Here is a 13,334-nt window from a genome sequence, read left to right as displayed (position 1 = left end):
CCCTGACTTGTGGCTCCTCCCTGGCGAAGCAGTTCAGCACGGCTGGGATCAGGGCTCGGAACGCCCATTTTCACAGGTGCCACAGGTGCCTCCCAGAGCAGGGAAGTCGGGCCCGGGCTAGCTCATGTCACCTGCTTCCTATCAGGACACAGTCTAGTTCTTCACATCTCCGGGGGCAATGTTTTCACATGTGGCCACAGATACGGCTTGGAGGATCAGCCTGGATGGCTTGGACTGATCTTTGAGGTGAGTTCTGATTGCTTACGGGGACTCAGCGGTGTGGGACGTCAGGGCGGGTGAAGTGACAGGCAGATGCGGTCCCTGTGTGTCCACTCTGACGTGGTCACTATACCCAGAACGGACCAGCAAGAGAGGCAGGCAGCCCGTGCAAAACCGGCTTCTCTCCCAGACCCGGGAGGCTTCCGGACTCTCACGCAGACCCTGCTGGGTCCCGAGGACCTCCACACCTGGCAGGTCTGTGCCCGCTGCTTCCTGGACACCTGCCCTGCTCTCCCACGCCTATGCTCTCCAACCTGCCTTCAGCTCCCAAAGGCTGAGGAGCAGCCCTGCTCGAGGCTCTGTGGGTCACGACAGCTATCGACTGGGGTGACTCTGTTTGCAGATGGAGAAATTCTCTGTGAAAACAGGTTGGATCCACCTGAGCTGGACGTTGAGTGCAGTCAAGATCCTCCAGCGAGGTCATTAAGGGCAGACAATGTGAGTCCAGAGGCTCAGGGCCCTGCCAGGTGCTTGGTGTGCCCACCCAAGGTGCCCAGGGCCACCCCTGGCAGGTTATTCAACTCCTCTGAGCCTCAACCATACATCAAGCATTCTTGTGAGGATGAAACAGGAGGAGCACGTAAGCACCTAGTCCCGGGTACAGCAGTGCCAGGAAACAGCAGCCGTGGGCCCCAACTCTTACACACACCACCGTGACCCCACTCCCTGTGCCCCTGCCCCAGGACGGGAAGGGCCCTCGCCTGGCCGGGCTCTCAGATGCCTCGCCTGATACCAGGAGGCTTCCTGTCTCTCTGCGGCGGGCACCCTGCACTTCAACCTCAGAGGAGATGAAAGCAAGTGACAATATGTATGGAGACTGAGTCCTGAGACGTGAAAACAGAAGCCCCTGGGTGCAGTAAGCTCCCTTCTGGGTCAATCTGCAGACAGCAGTCCACACACGGCCACGTGGAGCACAACTGGAGCCTCAACGAGGCCACCCTCCCCATGGAGCAGTGAGGAAAGGTCGAGGTCAAGTAGGGCACGGGCGGCTCCGGTCACCTCCAAGGCCCCCCACACCGGCCTTCCCCGTGCTGGGCATCCTCCCAGCGACGATGAGCAAACAGCGCTTCCCCCACGGGGAACCGCGTCTCCAGAGGGAGGGCAACTGTAGGATGGAAACCCGCCCCTGGTCTCATAGACGGGCTTTCCTCACTGACCATCTACTTGCCACCTACCTGGCAACCGCATGGCCTACCCTCTGCCTCGGATGTACCGGTTCATCTCTCCTGCACAGAAAGCAACTTGATTTCCAAATGGAAGGGAGTCGAGAAGCGGGGATTCTGATCCCATAGCCCCTCACTTGTTTTGAGACCAAGGTCAAGGTCCAGAAGCCCCACATCTCACTGGCAAGCAGGTGATGAGATGCCCAGTACAGGGATGCTGTGAGCACTGGGGCTCCTCCCCTTGCCTGAGATGGGATGAAACTTGCTAAGAACCTGGCACAGGACTGGCAGACATGAAATGGAGCTATTATTTAATTATGTGACGTTTAATTATGTCCTTCAGTGGTCAGTTTTGAGTTCTAATAAAGCAGCCACGCGTCCTGATCACAGAACCATGAAAAGTCAGAGTGGGAAGGATCTCAGAGGACTCATGGGTCACCTGCTTCATTTTACAGATAAGAAAACGGCTCAGAAAGTGATTCAGTTATATATATATATTTTTTTCCTTCTTTTTCAGATTCTTTTCCATTATAGGTTATTGCAAGACACTGAAAATAGTTCCCTGTGCTCTACAGTAGGTCCCTGTTTAACTATTTTGCACTCAGTAGAGTGTTTATGCTAATCCCAAACTCCTAATTTACCTCCCACTCCCCCGCTATCCCCTCTGGTAACCGTAGGTTTGTTTCTTATGTCTGTGGGTCTATTTCTGTTTTGTAAATAAGTTCATTTGTATCATTTTTTTTGAATTCCACATATAAGTGATATTATATGATGTTTGTCTTTCTCTGTCTGGCTTACATCACTTAATATGATGGTCTCTGGGTGTGTCCATGTTGCTGCAAATGGCATTATTTCGTTCTTTTTTAATGGCTGGGTGGTATTCCACTGTGTATATATATGCACTGCATCTTCTCTGTCCATTCATCTGTCGACGGACACTTGGTTTGCTTCCATGTCTTGGCTAGTGTAAATAGTGCTGCTATGAACAATGGGGTGCATGTAACTTTTCAAATTAATTTTCTCCCGTTTCTTTTCAATTAAAGAGGTTAATTTCACTTTTATTTTTTAGTTAATCTGTCTATAACGTAGCAACCTAAGGTAAAATCATGTCCTTGTTGAAAATAAGATTTAATGACTAATCCACATAGGCAGTTACATGTTTTTGTATCATGAGCTAAACCATCGGTTTTAACCAACTATGCAAGAATTATAAAGCCATTGAAATAAAAGCCATAAAGGCTTGAGTGACCATCCCTAGTTAGACTATGTTAATCAATGGTAAATCCTAAGAGCCTCTGGAATGTATATTTACCTAATAACTAGTAAAATCATACAATCATTAAAAAAATCTTAGGTCAGTTATTAAAAAAAAAAAGAAAAAAAACTGGGCTCAGATAAGCCACACCCTGGCACAGCCCAGACGAGCGGCAGACACATGGTGGCCAGCCACATCTCACCCATTATCCTGTCCCGTGCAGCACAATCATGCTGGCAGCACCCAAGGTAAGGTGACAGATTATTTTGTAAATTAAGTTTCCAGGAGGAAAAATCATGTCTTTATTCACAGCCAAAGGTCTCGTCTATTATTTCCTGGGGTTCTTTTGGCAACTTTAGCAACATCGCAGGCGCTCTGCAGAGGCAAAAACCAAACGGCAGATTTTCCTCTCTTGCCCTCTCTCTCCCTCGGTTCCCAGAAGGAAGCTTTCTTCTCTAGCCACCTCCACAGCAAGCACAGCGCCCCTTTAATCTGTACCGTCCCACGCTGTCCACAGAAGGGACCAGCAGACTTTTCTAATGAGTGCGACAAATCAGCTGGATCTTTGTACAGCCCAAGACGGGGGGCTTTAGGCAGACACAATCCCGACCGTAAGCATCCTTATTGTATAATCCGCATACATGTAGCCTCGCTGTAGTTTTCCAAGGAGGAGAAGCATAAAGTCAGGCTCCAGCCAGGGTGATCAAAAGTTCCATGGGGCTGTGACTCATGGCAATTCACGGCTCCAACCCCTTCCACTGGGGGTTCTCTCTTAATCCTCCATAGTGGTCATTCTTTCAAAAACTACCATCCAAGCAAGAGGTGAGTGTTGTGCATGCGTGTGGGTGCGTGTTTAAGAATGGAGATTGTTCTTCGCTTTGCTGAAAGAGAAGTCAGGAAGAAGGAACAAAGACAGGCTGAAGAAAAGAACAGAGGTGGCAAACCAACCCCAGAAGCGCTATGTGACTGGAAATCCCACAGGACGCACACGTGCCCACAGCAATGACCGTCCTCTGGACGCTGCATGGCGCTTGGGGGTGGACCACGCACTGTCCTCGGCCTTCATTCTTCTTCTGACATCTTTCCTAAGGTATCCCACACATGTGTAGGCATGAACTTATTATACCCATAAGAAAGGATAATTTATTCTTAATTGCACATTTGACCTAAGGATTAAAATGTGTTTGTCATTCAGCCACTTTCCATTAAAACCTTGGGGCGAATTTTTTTACAATATTATAGGAAATGGAATTTTTACGTTCTTTATTATATGAAAGAAAGAAAGTTGGGGTGCAAACGACTCCCTGAGAAATGTAAGCAGCTCTTCCTGCTTCTTCCCCACCTTAAAATCAAATAAATTCCAATAATTACCCTCTCAGAGCTCAGTGCCTAAACGAACTTTGCAGCATCAGGTACTACTAACTGATAAGCTGTCAAAAGGGGAGAATATGAAAACTGCATTTATCAGACACCAGCAAAGGTATCTCTCCTCTTCCCCCAGCACCATGGAGCACATTTGCTTAGGAAGAAAGCTCCAGGAGTATCTGCCCTAAAACTATGGCCAGCTTGAAGCCAGAGCAGCTAGAAAGAATCCCATCCATTTCTTTCTAAAACCAACATTAAGGTCAAAATCGTTTTTTATTTTGCAGTTCACCTGGCTCCTGGCCAGGGCGAGAGTACAAATGGAGGCCGGGCCCATGGCCTGTTCCTTCTCTCCCCAACCTCCATCCCTCACCAGGGGCAGCCTTGAGCACAGGTGTGTGGACAACCCACCTGTAAGTCACAGCCCCATACCTGGCATCTCCTTGGCTGAAGGGTGCAAACGTGGGCACAGTCAGCCTTGGGAAGACGGGCCAGGAGATGGGGACGGGGTGGGCCCAGGAAGTGGCTGCCCCCAGGTATCCAGAACACGGACCAGGAGGAGTTTGGCTCTGCAGACTTATCTCGCTGCGAGGGCTGTGGCCCCAGGAAGGCCAGAATGGGGCCCTCTGAAGTTCAGGGTCCAGCTGAGGCTGTCCGGCTCTGAAGACGGTACTACCTGGCCCCCTGATTGGCCTGTACGGCCATTTCTGAGACCACCTGACCCCCTGACCAGCTTGTAAGGCCATTCCTAGCAATCCCCATCTCCTTCCAGGCCGCATGTTAAACTTTAATGCTTGAGGTGGTCCCACCCCTGCTGGTGTAACTGAAGGCAGCACACAGAGGACTCCAGCCAGTTGGGCAGGCTGGGGGCTGGGACAGGAGGTCTGTCCTATCCTTCCCCATCCTCCCAATCGCAGTAGTCACCACATCTGAAAGGTACATAAAGGTCTTTGTTCTAAGTTCTAGGTCACACTAGGGGGTGTGGGAAAGTGATAAGAAATCTGGATAATTTGAAGTTAATGAGGAATAAAGGAGTCATCCCTGCACAGACTCAGCCATCCATCGTTTTCTCTTCTCGCCCATTTACTAATTATCATCCCCAAGCCCACAGGGGCAACGTTTTTAATAAAAATGCAGGTTCACATGGGCGATCCAGAACCAGTACTCTTATGGGAGCAAGGGGCCAAATGTCAGAATCTAAGATTGCACCAGAGAATTCCATGACCCGCACAAACCCAGTTCTGGACGTCAGCTGAAAGGCACCCATAGTTAAATGCATGGTTTCCCCAGAGGCCTCCCCTAAACTTCTGCAAAGCAGACACAAAATAGCCCACTGTATCTCTGCACCCTTAGTTTACACCACATCAAACCAAGCCCGGAGCTGAGAGGCCCCAGAGGCTGGTGACAGTCTAAGGAGCTCCAGCCCCCCGGGGTGTGTGCCCTCCTCCAGTCGGGTCCCCTGAGGAGCCGCTGTTGAGTCTTCCTGGGGCTCAGCCGCAGGGCTGTCCCCAGGTCTCCCCCAGGGGCGCCTGATCCTTGGTTACCTGGTTCTTCTGGGGGAGGCGGAGCGCTGACCTCGGGTTCTGGAACGACTTCAGAGGGTGGCGGAGGTGGGGCCGGTGGAGCTTTGACGGGGGTCGTTGACTCCGGGGTCTCAAATGCTTCTTCAGAGTCAGAACTCCTGATGGAGAGAGAGGGGGTGGAGAGCAGGTTAGACAGTGGCCGGGGCTGCGTTGGCTCCGAGGGGCCAGCGCTGGGGAGCCGTGCACGGCCTAATGACCCCTCCCAGGACCGGTGCAACCAGTCTCACTGCCCAATTAAAGGGTCCGAGGCCAGCCGTGAGCAAAGTCACTTCTCAGCGTGATTCCCAGGAGTGAAACTCGTTATCACCAGCTTTGCGCCCAAATGATGGAGTCTTTGAACTCAGCTCTACACGAAATACGTATTTCTGGCCTTAGTGGCAAATACAAACAGTAGAATCTTTTGACCAACGTTGGCTCGTGTTATTTTGGCAACAATTCAGGCAAAATGACATGGAAGCATTCCCAGGGACACTCTGTGATTCCAACACACCCATAGGACCCTCACTCCACAAGACAAAATCTCATTAGGTCTCTCTCCCTCTCACCCCATCATTCTCTCCCACTGCCTTTCTTTCGTAGCACAAAACCTGTTATTATAGATTTAGTCAGTTTCTAATCATGTTAATGATCTTTCCCTTCTATTGAGCTGAAAGGCCAAGAGGACAGCCTGTTTTGTTTTGTTTTGTGTTTTTTTTTGTTTATCACTGCATCCCCAGCCTAAACATCCGGTAAGTGAATACATGAATGAATGAGAGCTGGCAGGTCAGGTGGAGGACGTGTCAGACTAAAACACAAAGCACAGCCCCCCTGCTGATCCCAAGAGTGTGAAAATGGCCCTCGCTGGTCTGCAGCAAAGTCTCCTCTCAAGGAAGATTCTTCAGCCAGAGAGATGAACCGAAACTCCACCCAGAGGACGCCCCCCACCGAGGAACAAGGGGATGCCACTCACCGAACTAAAGCCTTATCCTGGGCTCGAGAAAATCCAGAGCAGACAGTCCTCCTCCATCACCCTGCTTTCACTGAGGACTCAATTTCAAGCCAGAAAGGATGAGGCACCCCCAAATCACCGAGCCAGGCATGTGTCCTCAGGCCGGAGGGCAGCTCCTTACATGCTTAGGATGCACAGGGGTCCATGGTCCCAGCCCCACCACACTCTGAGGATGCCGGCGTGCAAGCAGCAGCAGCATCACGTGGGCTAAGTTCCGCCTCGGGATACTTTAAATAGATCAAGATGCCACTCACTTACTTGCAACAAGGAAGGTAATTATCAAGAGGGTGGATACTTAGGATGGCTGCTGGCACAAGCGACCCAGCCGGCGATTTGGCAGAAGATGTATAATCAGAGGGTGACGCATCAGGTGTGTATGGAACGTGAAACGCTCACAGCGCAGAGCACCAAGATATCAAAGGACCAGTGTCCTCTGCAGAAGTCAGCATCTTCTAAAGACCATCTGCCAGCCGGCAGAGAACACCACGACAAACCAATCCCTCCACAGTCAGGCAGGACAGGAAAAAAGGGCCATTTGGTGAGTTCTCCTTCAGGAAATCTACATCGATGTTTTTACAACTTGTTTGTCAGAGACTCACTTTGTCAGAGCCAAAGATTCCCCCACCCCCATCCTTTCAAGGACCCTGGCTCCTCCAACCTGCCACACAGCCCTCCAGGGACAAAGAGACGAACAGAAACATCAGAGCTGCTTTTGATGGGATCCAATGAGCCGAAGCCTGCATACTATTAAATTTCATTAGTAAAGACTGAATTCATGCAAACACGACAGAGGCCATGCTGACTTTTACAAACACACGTTAATATTAACAGACTTAGCTTTTGTCTAGGGGGGAAATTTAAGATCCACGCCTGGACAACAGCAGATCTAGGTGCCTGACGTTTTGCAGAATCTGTTTACCGGTATGAAAAACACAAGGAAGTTATGCAACCGAGCATCAAAGAGAAAGAGGAGCTTGGATCTGCGTGGTGGGCCCCGGGTGTCGCCCTGGCCCCCAGCTTCACACACGTCAGGGGCAATGCTGAAGAGATACACGGAGACAACTTGCCTCTTTACTGAGTTTCCTTGAAGGACCTGCAGACTGGAGTCCCCACTGCCGGTCACCGTTGTCCACATCCACCGGGCCCATTCCACCGGGGGCCATGTCCACCAGGAGGCAAAAGCCATCTCCGCTGAAGAACAGCTTCTGTCGCCCCAATTCCCACCCCTAATTCCTTTGCTGGTATCTCTGGGATCTGAATCTCTTTAAGATGTCACGAAAAGGTTAGCTGCACCGCCAGCCACAAATGTTGTGAGAGCTTCCCCAGCCTCCAGCAGAGATACTGAGGGAGAGACTCTGTGCTCTTCCCATGGCTTCTGCATCCCCGGGCCCTGGCGATATGTGGCTTTAGAGCACAAAGGGCCCCTGATCTTTCCCAAGAGCACAAGCAAGCGACAGGGAGGGCCGGACGCTTGTGGATTCAAGCTGCTGAATTCCAATGAGGTCTCCCCTGCTTACAGCTGCCCAGCTGGCACACCTGCTTGGAAGGGACCACCGTTCCCCACGGCCCCGTGCAGGACGCAGTGCGTGGGAAGGGCAAGGGTACACCAAGCCCCTGTGTGGTTCCTTGCCTTGTTTACCATGAACTTTTCTGCATCAAAGCATCAGAGGCTACCACGGACCCCTAGAATGCCATTCACTTCCAGCACTTCCTGCATTGTTTTCATATTTTCACTCCCTCTCCCAGGAGTGGAGAGCAAGCTAATTAGAGGAGGCGGATAGCAGCTTTTTAAGTTAGCTCTTTTCTCCCTATTCAGTTTCTCAGGGGGCTCAAAAACATTCCCAAGAGCAGGGATTTCTGCAGTCCCCCCACAGAGCCTGGACATAAAAATAAAGCAGCATTTCAGAGTCCCAATGCATTAAAGCAGTTCCCATCGGCTGCTTGATTATTTTTTCCTACCAAAAGAACCTAAAGCACAGGAAATTATTCTGCAAAGGCTCCACACTTTTAAAATGAAAAAGTAACTGATTTAATTTGCCAAGAAGCTGTATTAGAAAGAGAAATGTGCCATTACAGTCTGCCAAAACGACTCTAAATTGTAGGGAAATATATTCAGCAGGATATGCATATCTAGGTTCTCCATATAAGGAAATATGTAAATACATGCAAATACGGTAAGGTATATGCACTTCCATAGTGTAAAGACATACCTCTTAATGGCCAGGCATGAACTATAACGACTTTAATTCCTAGCATGAAGAGCGTTCTAATAACTATCATATGCTGAACTCTTTGTTATGTGTCAGGCACTGGACTAGGCCATCTGTACATTTCTCTATAATCTGCAAAAACATCCTGCTGCTGGAGAGCAGGCCCATTTTACAGAAGACACAACTATGGTTTAGAGAGGCAAATTGCTTCGCTCGAGGCCATCCAGTTAGTAAGCTAGGGAAAGCAGGGCTCATGTCTAGAACTGTCTGCCTCTAAAACCTGTGCTGTCTTACTACATCAGTGGCTTCCAAACCTTTCCAGCAACAGAACTATTTTTCCAAATGAATCTTCCATGAAATTCCTATGCATAGAGACAAGTAGTATTTCACTTATTTTGTAAGCTCAAGGTATAATATGTTCTAATTATAAAGTCTGTTATTGAGAACAATTAAGCTACTTTGATGAACTTGAAAATCTGACACTGAGGGTCGGGGATGCCAACTGCAGCGTTAGATCTGTTGATTCCTCTCCTGGCTGCACATTATTAAGAAAAGTCCCAGGGACTTCCCTGGAGGGCCCGTGGTTAGGACTCCGTGCTTCCACTGCAGTGGGCCCGGGTGCGAGCCCTGGCCGGGGAACTAGGATCCTGCGAAAGCTGCACAGTGCAGCCAGAAAGAAAAAGAAAAGAAAAGTCCCGATACTTACCGATGAGTTAACCACAAACAACACCTGTTTTTAACAGCTTGTCCTGTGACCATGGAACATTCTTTAATAAGGCAGACAAGACAGGAGAGCTACCTAACTGGGCAAAACCAAATTAATCTATCAGCACAGGGCCATATGCTGGTGGCATCCAACTCCACACAGTGTGTGTGTACAGAGAAAGGAAGATGGAAATGTGGAACCAAGTGCGGACACGCTGTGCTGGCTGCTGAGACCTGAGGTCTACCAAGCTCCCCAGCGCGCTGGTAAAGTTTCTAAATATCTTTTCAAATACTTTTCTCAGATTTTGGAGAATCTCTATAGAGTGCTGAAGCCCACAGAGCACAGCTTGGAAACTTCTCCTCTGCACAACAACGAATACGGTCCCTCTATAGACGGCACATTGTGTCAAAACAGTATTTTATGGCAGCTGTCCCCAAAGCAAGACAGCCGGCAGAATGTAGAACCCCGAGGCCTATTCACCTATGTTTTTGATTTGGTTTAAATATGTTTGTGTTTTACTTCTATAAACTACAACAACAAAGTAGTATAAGATCACTCACATAATATAATAATAATATAACATAGTATAATATTAGTATAATATAATTAACATATTATAATATATACACATACATACATATATATACAAATACATGTGTGAATGTGTATCTATAAATAAAACGTCAGAGCCTTTTAATAGAGAAGAACTATAAACGCAGTTTTCCAGCACATCATTAAACGGTTACATTTTGCTTAAGCTTTACTAGAGCTAATTCAAGGGCTTGGGAGAATACATTTTAAAGACCACAGAATCTTCCAACTTTGAAGCTGGTAGAAAACTTAGAGACTCCTTCCTGCTCCAACACTCTTATCACGTCTTTTTAAACAGGTGAGGAAACTGAGCCCTGGAGAGCTAAAGTGATTCCCAAGGCCACCAGCCCATTCGTGGCAGACGTTCTATAGAACTGGGCTTGCCTGTAGGAAACACTGACTCCAAATAACAGCTTTCTTTTCTAAATATAATGTCCCTCCCACCCTGGAAATCTAAAGTTACCTATACTTACAGGTTACCTGATTATCAAGACACCCTGTGTGATTAAGCGTTGCTAAAGTGGAGGGGACGTTTCCACGTGCGTATCAATTTCCAGATCAATTCCTCAGAATTGCAGTGTACAGTTCCCACTGTGAAAGTGATTCGGGGGACATAGGTTCTTGTCACCACCCACCAAGAGTGAAAGGACACAGTGCAGGCACTTGAGAGGTGGGGGGCTTCCCAGGACACGAGCCCCAGCCTCTGAGCTCCTCGTGGAGGGACCACCTGAGCGAGAAGTGAGCCCCTTCTCCTCCTACCCACCCCCTCCTTGAAGACAAACCAAGGGAAAGGCAGAGCGCTGGCCCAAAGCCCCGACTCAGGGAGGACGGCTCGAATCCTCCAGGTCAGAAGACCACCGTCCCGCCCGAAGACAGAGGGAGACCTTCCGGGAACGAACCTGAGCTCTCGAGAGATCAGACGTCTCGTTCATCTCTGCAGCTCACGTAAGAGTCTGATGGATTTGTGAGTGAGCAGATATCTTTGAAACTGATGTGCACTAAATTCTACTCATCAGAACATTCTGCTGTGAGAGCCGTGTCAAGAAAAGCTGTCTCTGCCCCAAACACACACACACATGCTTCCCTCCTGCCTAAAACAACTTGGCCGGACTGGTCATTTTTTCGGGCCGACTGAAAAGGGTCTTTCACTTTAATTTGCCCATCCCGGACACAGAAAAGGGATTTGCTCAGCCACCGCTCCTCAGTATATAGGTAAAGGGAGAACGTGATTTCAACACAACCAAAGGCTGGCTGGGATGCTTCTTGGACTGTCAGGTGACTGAGGGGCCCACGGTCAGGTGCTGTCTCTCATGAACACAGAGCCAGCTCTGGCAAGCCAGGCAGCTAGGATTTTCAGCCTGACACTCTAGGGAAAATCAACATAGATGCTAACACACGTATCCCAAGATTCTTGGCACCTAGCGTCTGTCGGGCTATAAGCCAGGTCCATTTTCAGATTCAAGTAGCTTTCACTTGGTGGCTACGTTGAGACGTCAGCAGGGTTCAAAAGACACTGGCCATCAACTCACTGGCCACCTCTGGGTTAGGCTGCTGCCCCAGCAAGAGAAATGCAATCACAAAGGGAAAGACTATACATACATAGAGGAGTCCCGCAGACCTGGTGATGGCCAGTTGTAAATTGACTATAGTTGCAAGAAACAGGAACCGACTCAATAACTAAAAAATGGAATTTATACAGAAATGCTATGGTGGCTGAGGAGTCAGATTTGAAGAGATAGGGAGGAGTGTCCAATTGGCCCACCTTGGATCGCATGCCCATCATTTAGCTAGAAGACGGTAGGGAACGCTGATAAATAAGCAACCCATCCAGACCCAATGGAATGGGGGAGACAGAATGTCCCCCAAAGAAATCAGAAGTTGGAATGGATGGTATGCAGTCCATCAGCTCTCACGACACTGTAACTACGTCACTCACTGTAACTGTGTGACCTTAGGCAAGTCACTCGACCTCCCAGGTCCTTGGATTGTTTGTCCAGTAAGTGGGGAAATAACTGGAAGGATAATACTTTCTCCATATTATTACGGCTCCAAGTCTGCCCTTGGCTTCTAAGCATTAGAAGTTTGGGGGAATGTGATTTGCTAGCAAGTTAAGTCTTCTATTTTATTTGGTCTTGCCTACGGAGCTGGGCATGAAAGAGAATCTGGAGGCCACACACAGAACGGGATGGCTGTCCTGCCAGGTGGTCCGTGGACACAAGTGCATCCAGGAGAATGTGGACACTCTCAGAGTCACACTGAGCTGGCCCTCATCCTTCCCTCAAGGTGCACACAACCCACGTCTGCCAGGGACAGGGGTGAGGGCTCGGTGTGGCACTACACACGTGTGTGTATGCGTGTGCCCGATGAACCCCCCCGCCACACACACACACACACACACACACACACACACAGAGTTAGCTCTGAAATTGCCTTAACTGCAATGACACCAGAAACTTCACAAAAGAGAAGTGACTCTACTGGCTGCGGGCCTTATTGCAGGCGGTGAAGAATCAACGCTGAATGGGCTCCGGACTCGTGATTCCACAGATTTGTAACTGCATCGTGTTATGCCTTCCTGGAGAAAGGCCAGACTGAATCAAGTCTCAGGAGAAATAAAGAGAGAAGGGACCCAGATGGCCCTTTTATGTCCTGACCTTCATGCTGATACTCCTGAAATCTCATCTTTGTAGCCTAACGGCTTGGTTGAATAACTTACATTGGAATCTTTCAACTCAGATTCTTAAAAATCTAACTGGATATTTATGGATGCTAGCAAAAAAAAGATAGGCAGATAAATAGCACCTATAAAGCCTAAGTGGTAAAAGAGACAGAAAAACAAAAGGAGAGGATGCAAAAACTCAAACAGAGCAGTAATGTTTGGCCACAACCACCGGGGCTTTTTCTAGCACCTGGCAAGTAACAAACCCTCCCTCAGAACCGCATACTGTTAATGAGGGTGGGTGGGTTTGCAAGTACAGTCAGGAGAGTTCCGAGCTAAGTGGTAAGTAGAAAAACAGCAAATCAGGGACTTCCCTGGTGGTGCGGTGGCTAAGAATCTGCCTGCCAGTGTAGGGGACACGGGTTTGAGCCCTGGTCTGGGAAGATACCACATGCCATGGAGCAACTAAGCCCACGAGCCGCAACTACTGAGCCTAAGCTCTAGAGCCCACGAGCCGCAACTACTGAGCCTACGCTCT

General features: G+C 49.0%; 1 protein-coding gene across 6 annotated transcripts in view; it reads right to left on the bottom strand.

Annotated features, from left to right (window-relative positions):
- The window catches only part of TACC2 (transforming acidic coiled-coil containing protein 2), a 206,639-nt gene that overhangs the window by 43,247 nt on the left and 150,058 nt on the right, over positions 1–13,334 (bottom strand). For all 6 annotated transcript variants that reach the window (XM_049696478.1, XM_049696479.1, XM_049696481.1 and 3 more), the window contains one exon: positions 5,604–5,740. In XM_049696478.1, the coding sequence (XP_049552435.1) occupies positions 5,604–5,740 (137 nt within the window). The remainder of the gene's footprint in view (positions 1–5,603; positions 5,741–13,334) is intronic.

Source organism: Orcinus orca, chromosome 14 (genome assembly GCF_937001465.1).
Source record: "Orcinus orca chromosome 14, mOrcOrc1.1, whole genome shotgun sequence".
In the NCBI taxonomy this organism is placed as follows: Eukaryota; Metazoa; Chordata; class Mammalia; order Artiodactyla; family Delphinidae; genus Orcinus; species Orcinus orca.
The sequence above is the reverse complement of the archived record's forward strand: the minus strand, read 5'-3'. Positions and strand labels throughout refer to the sequence as shown.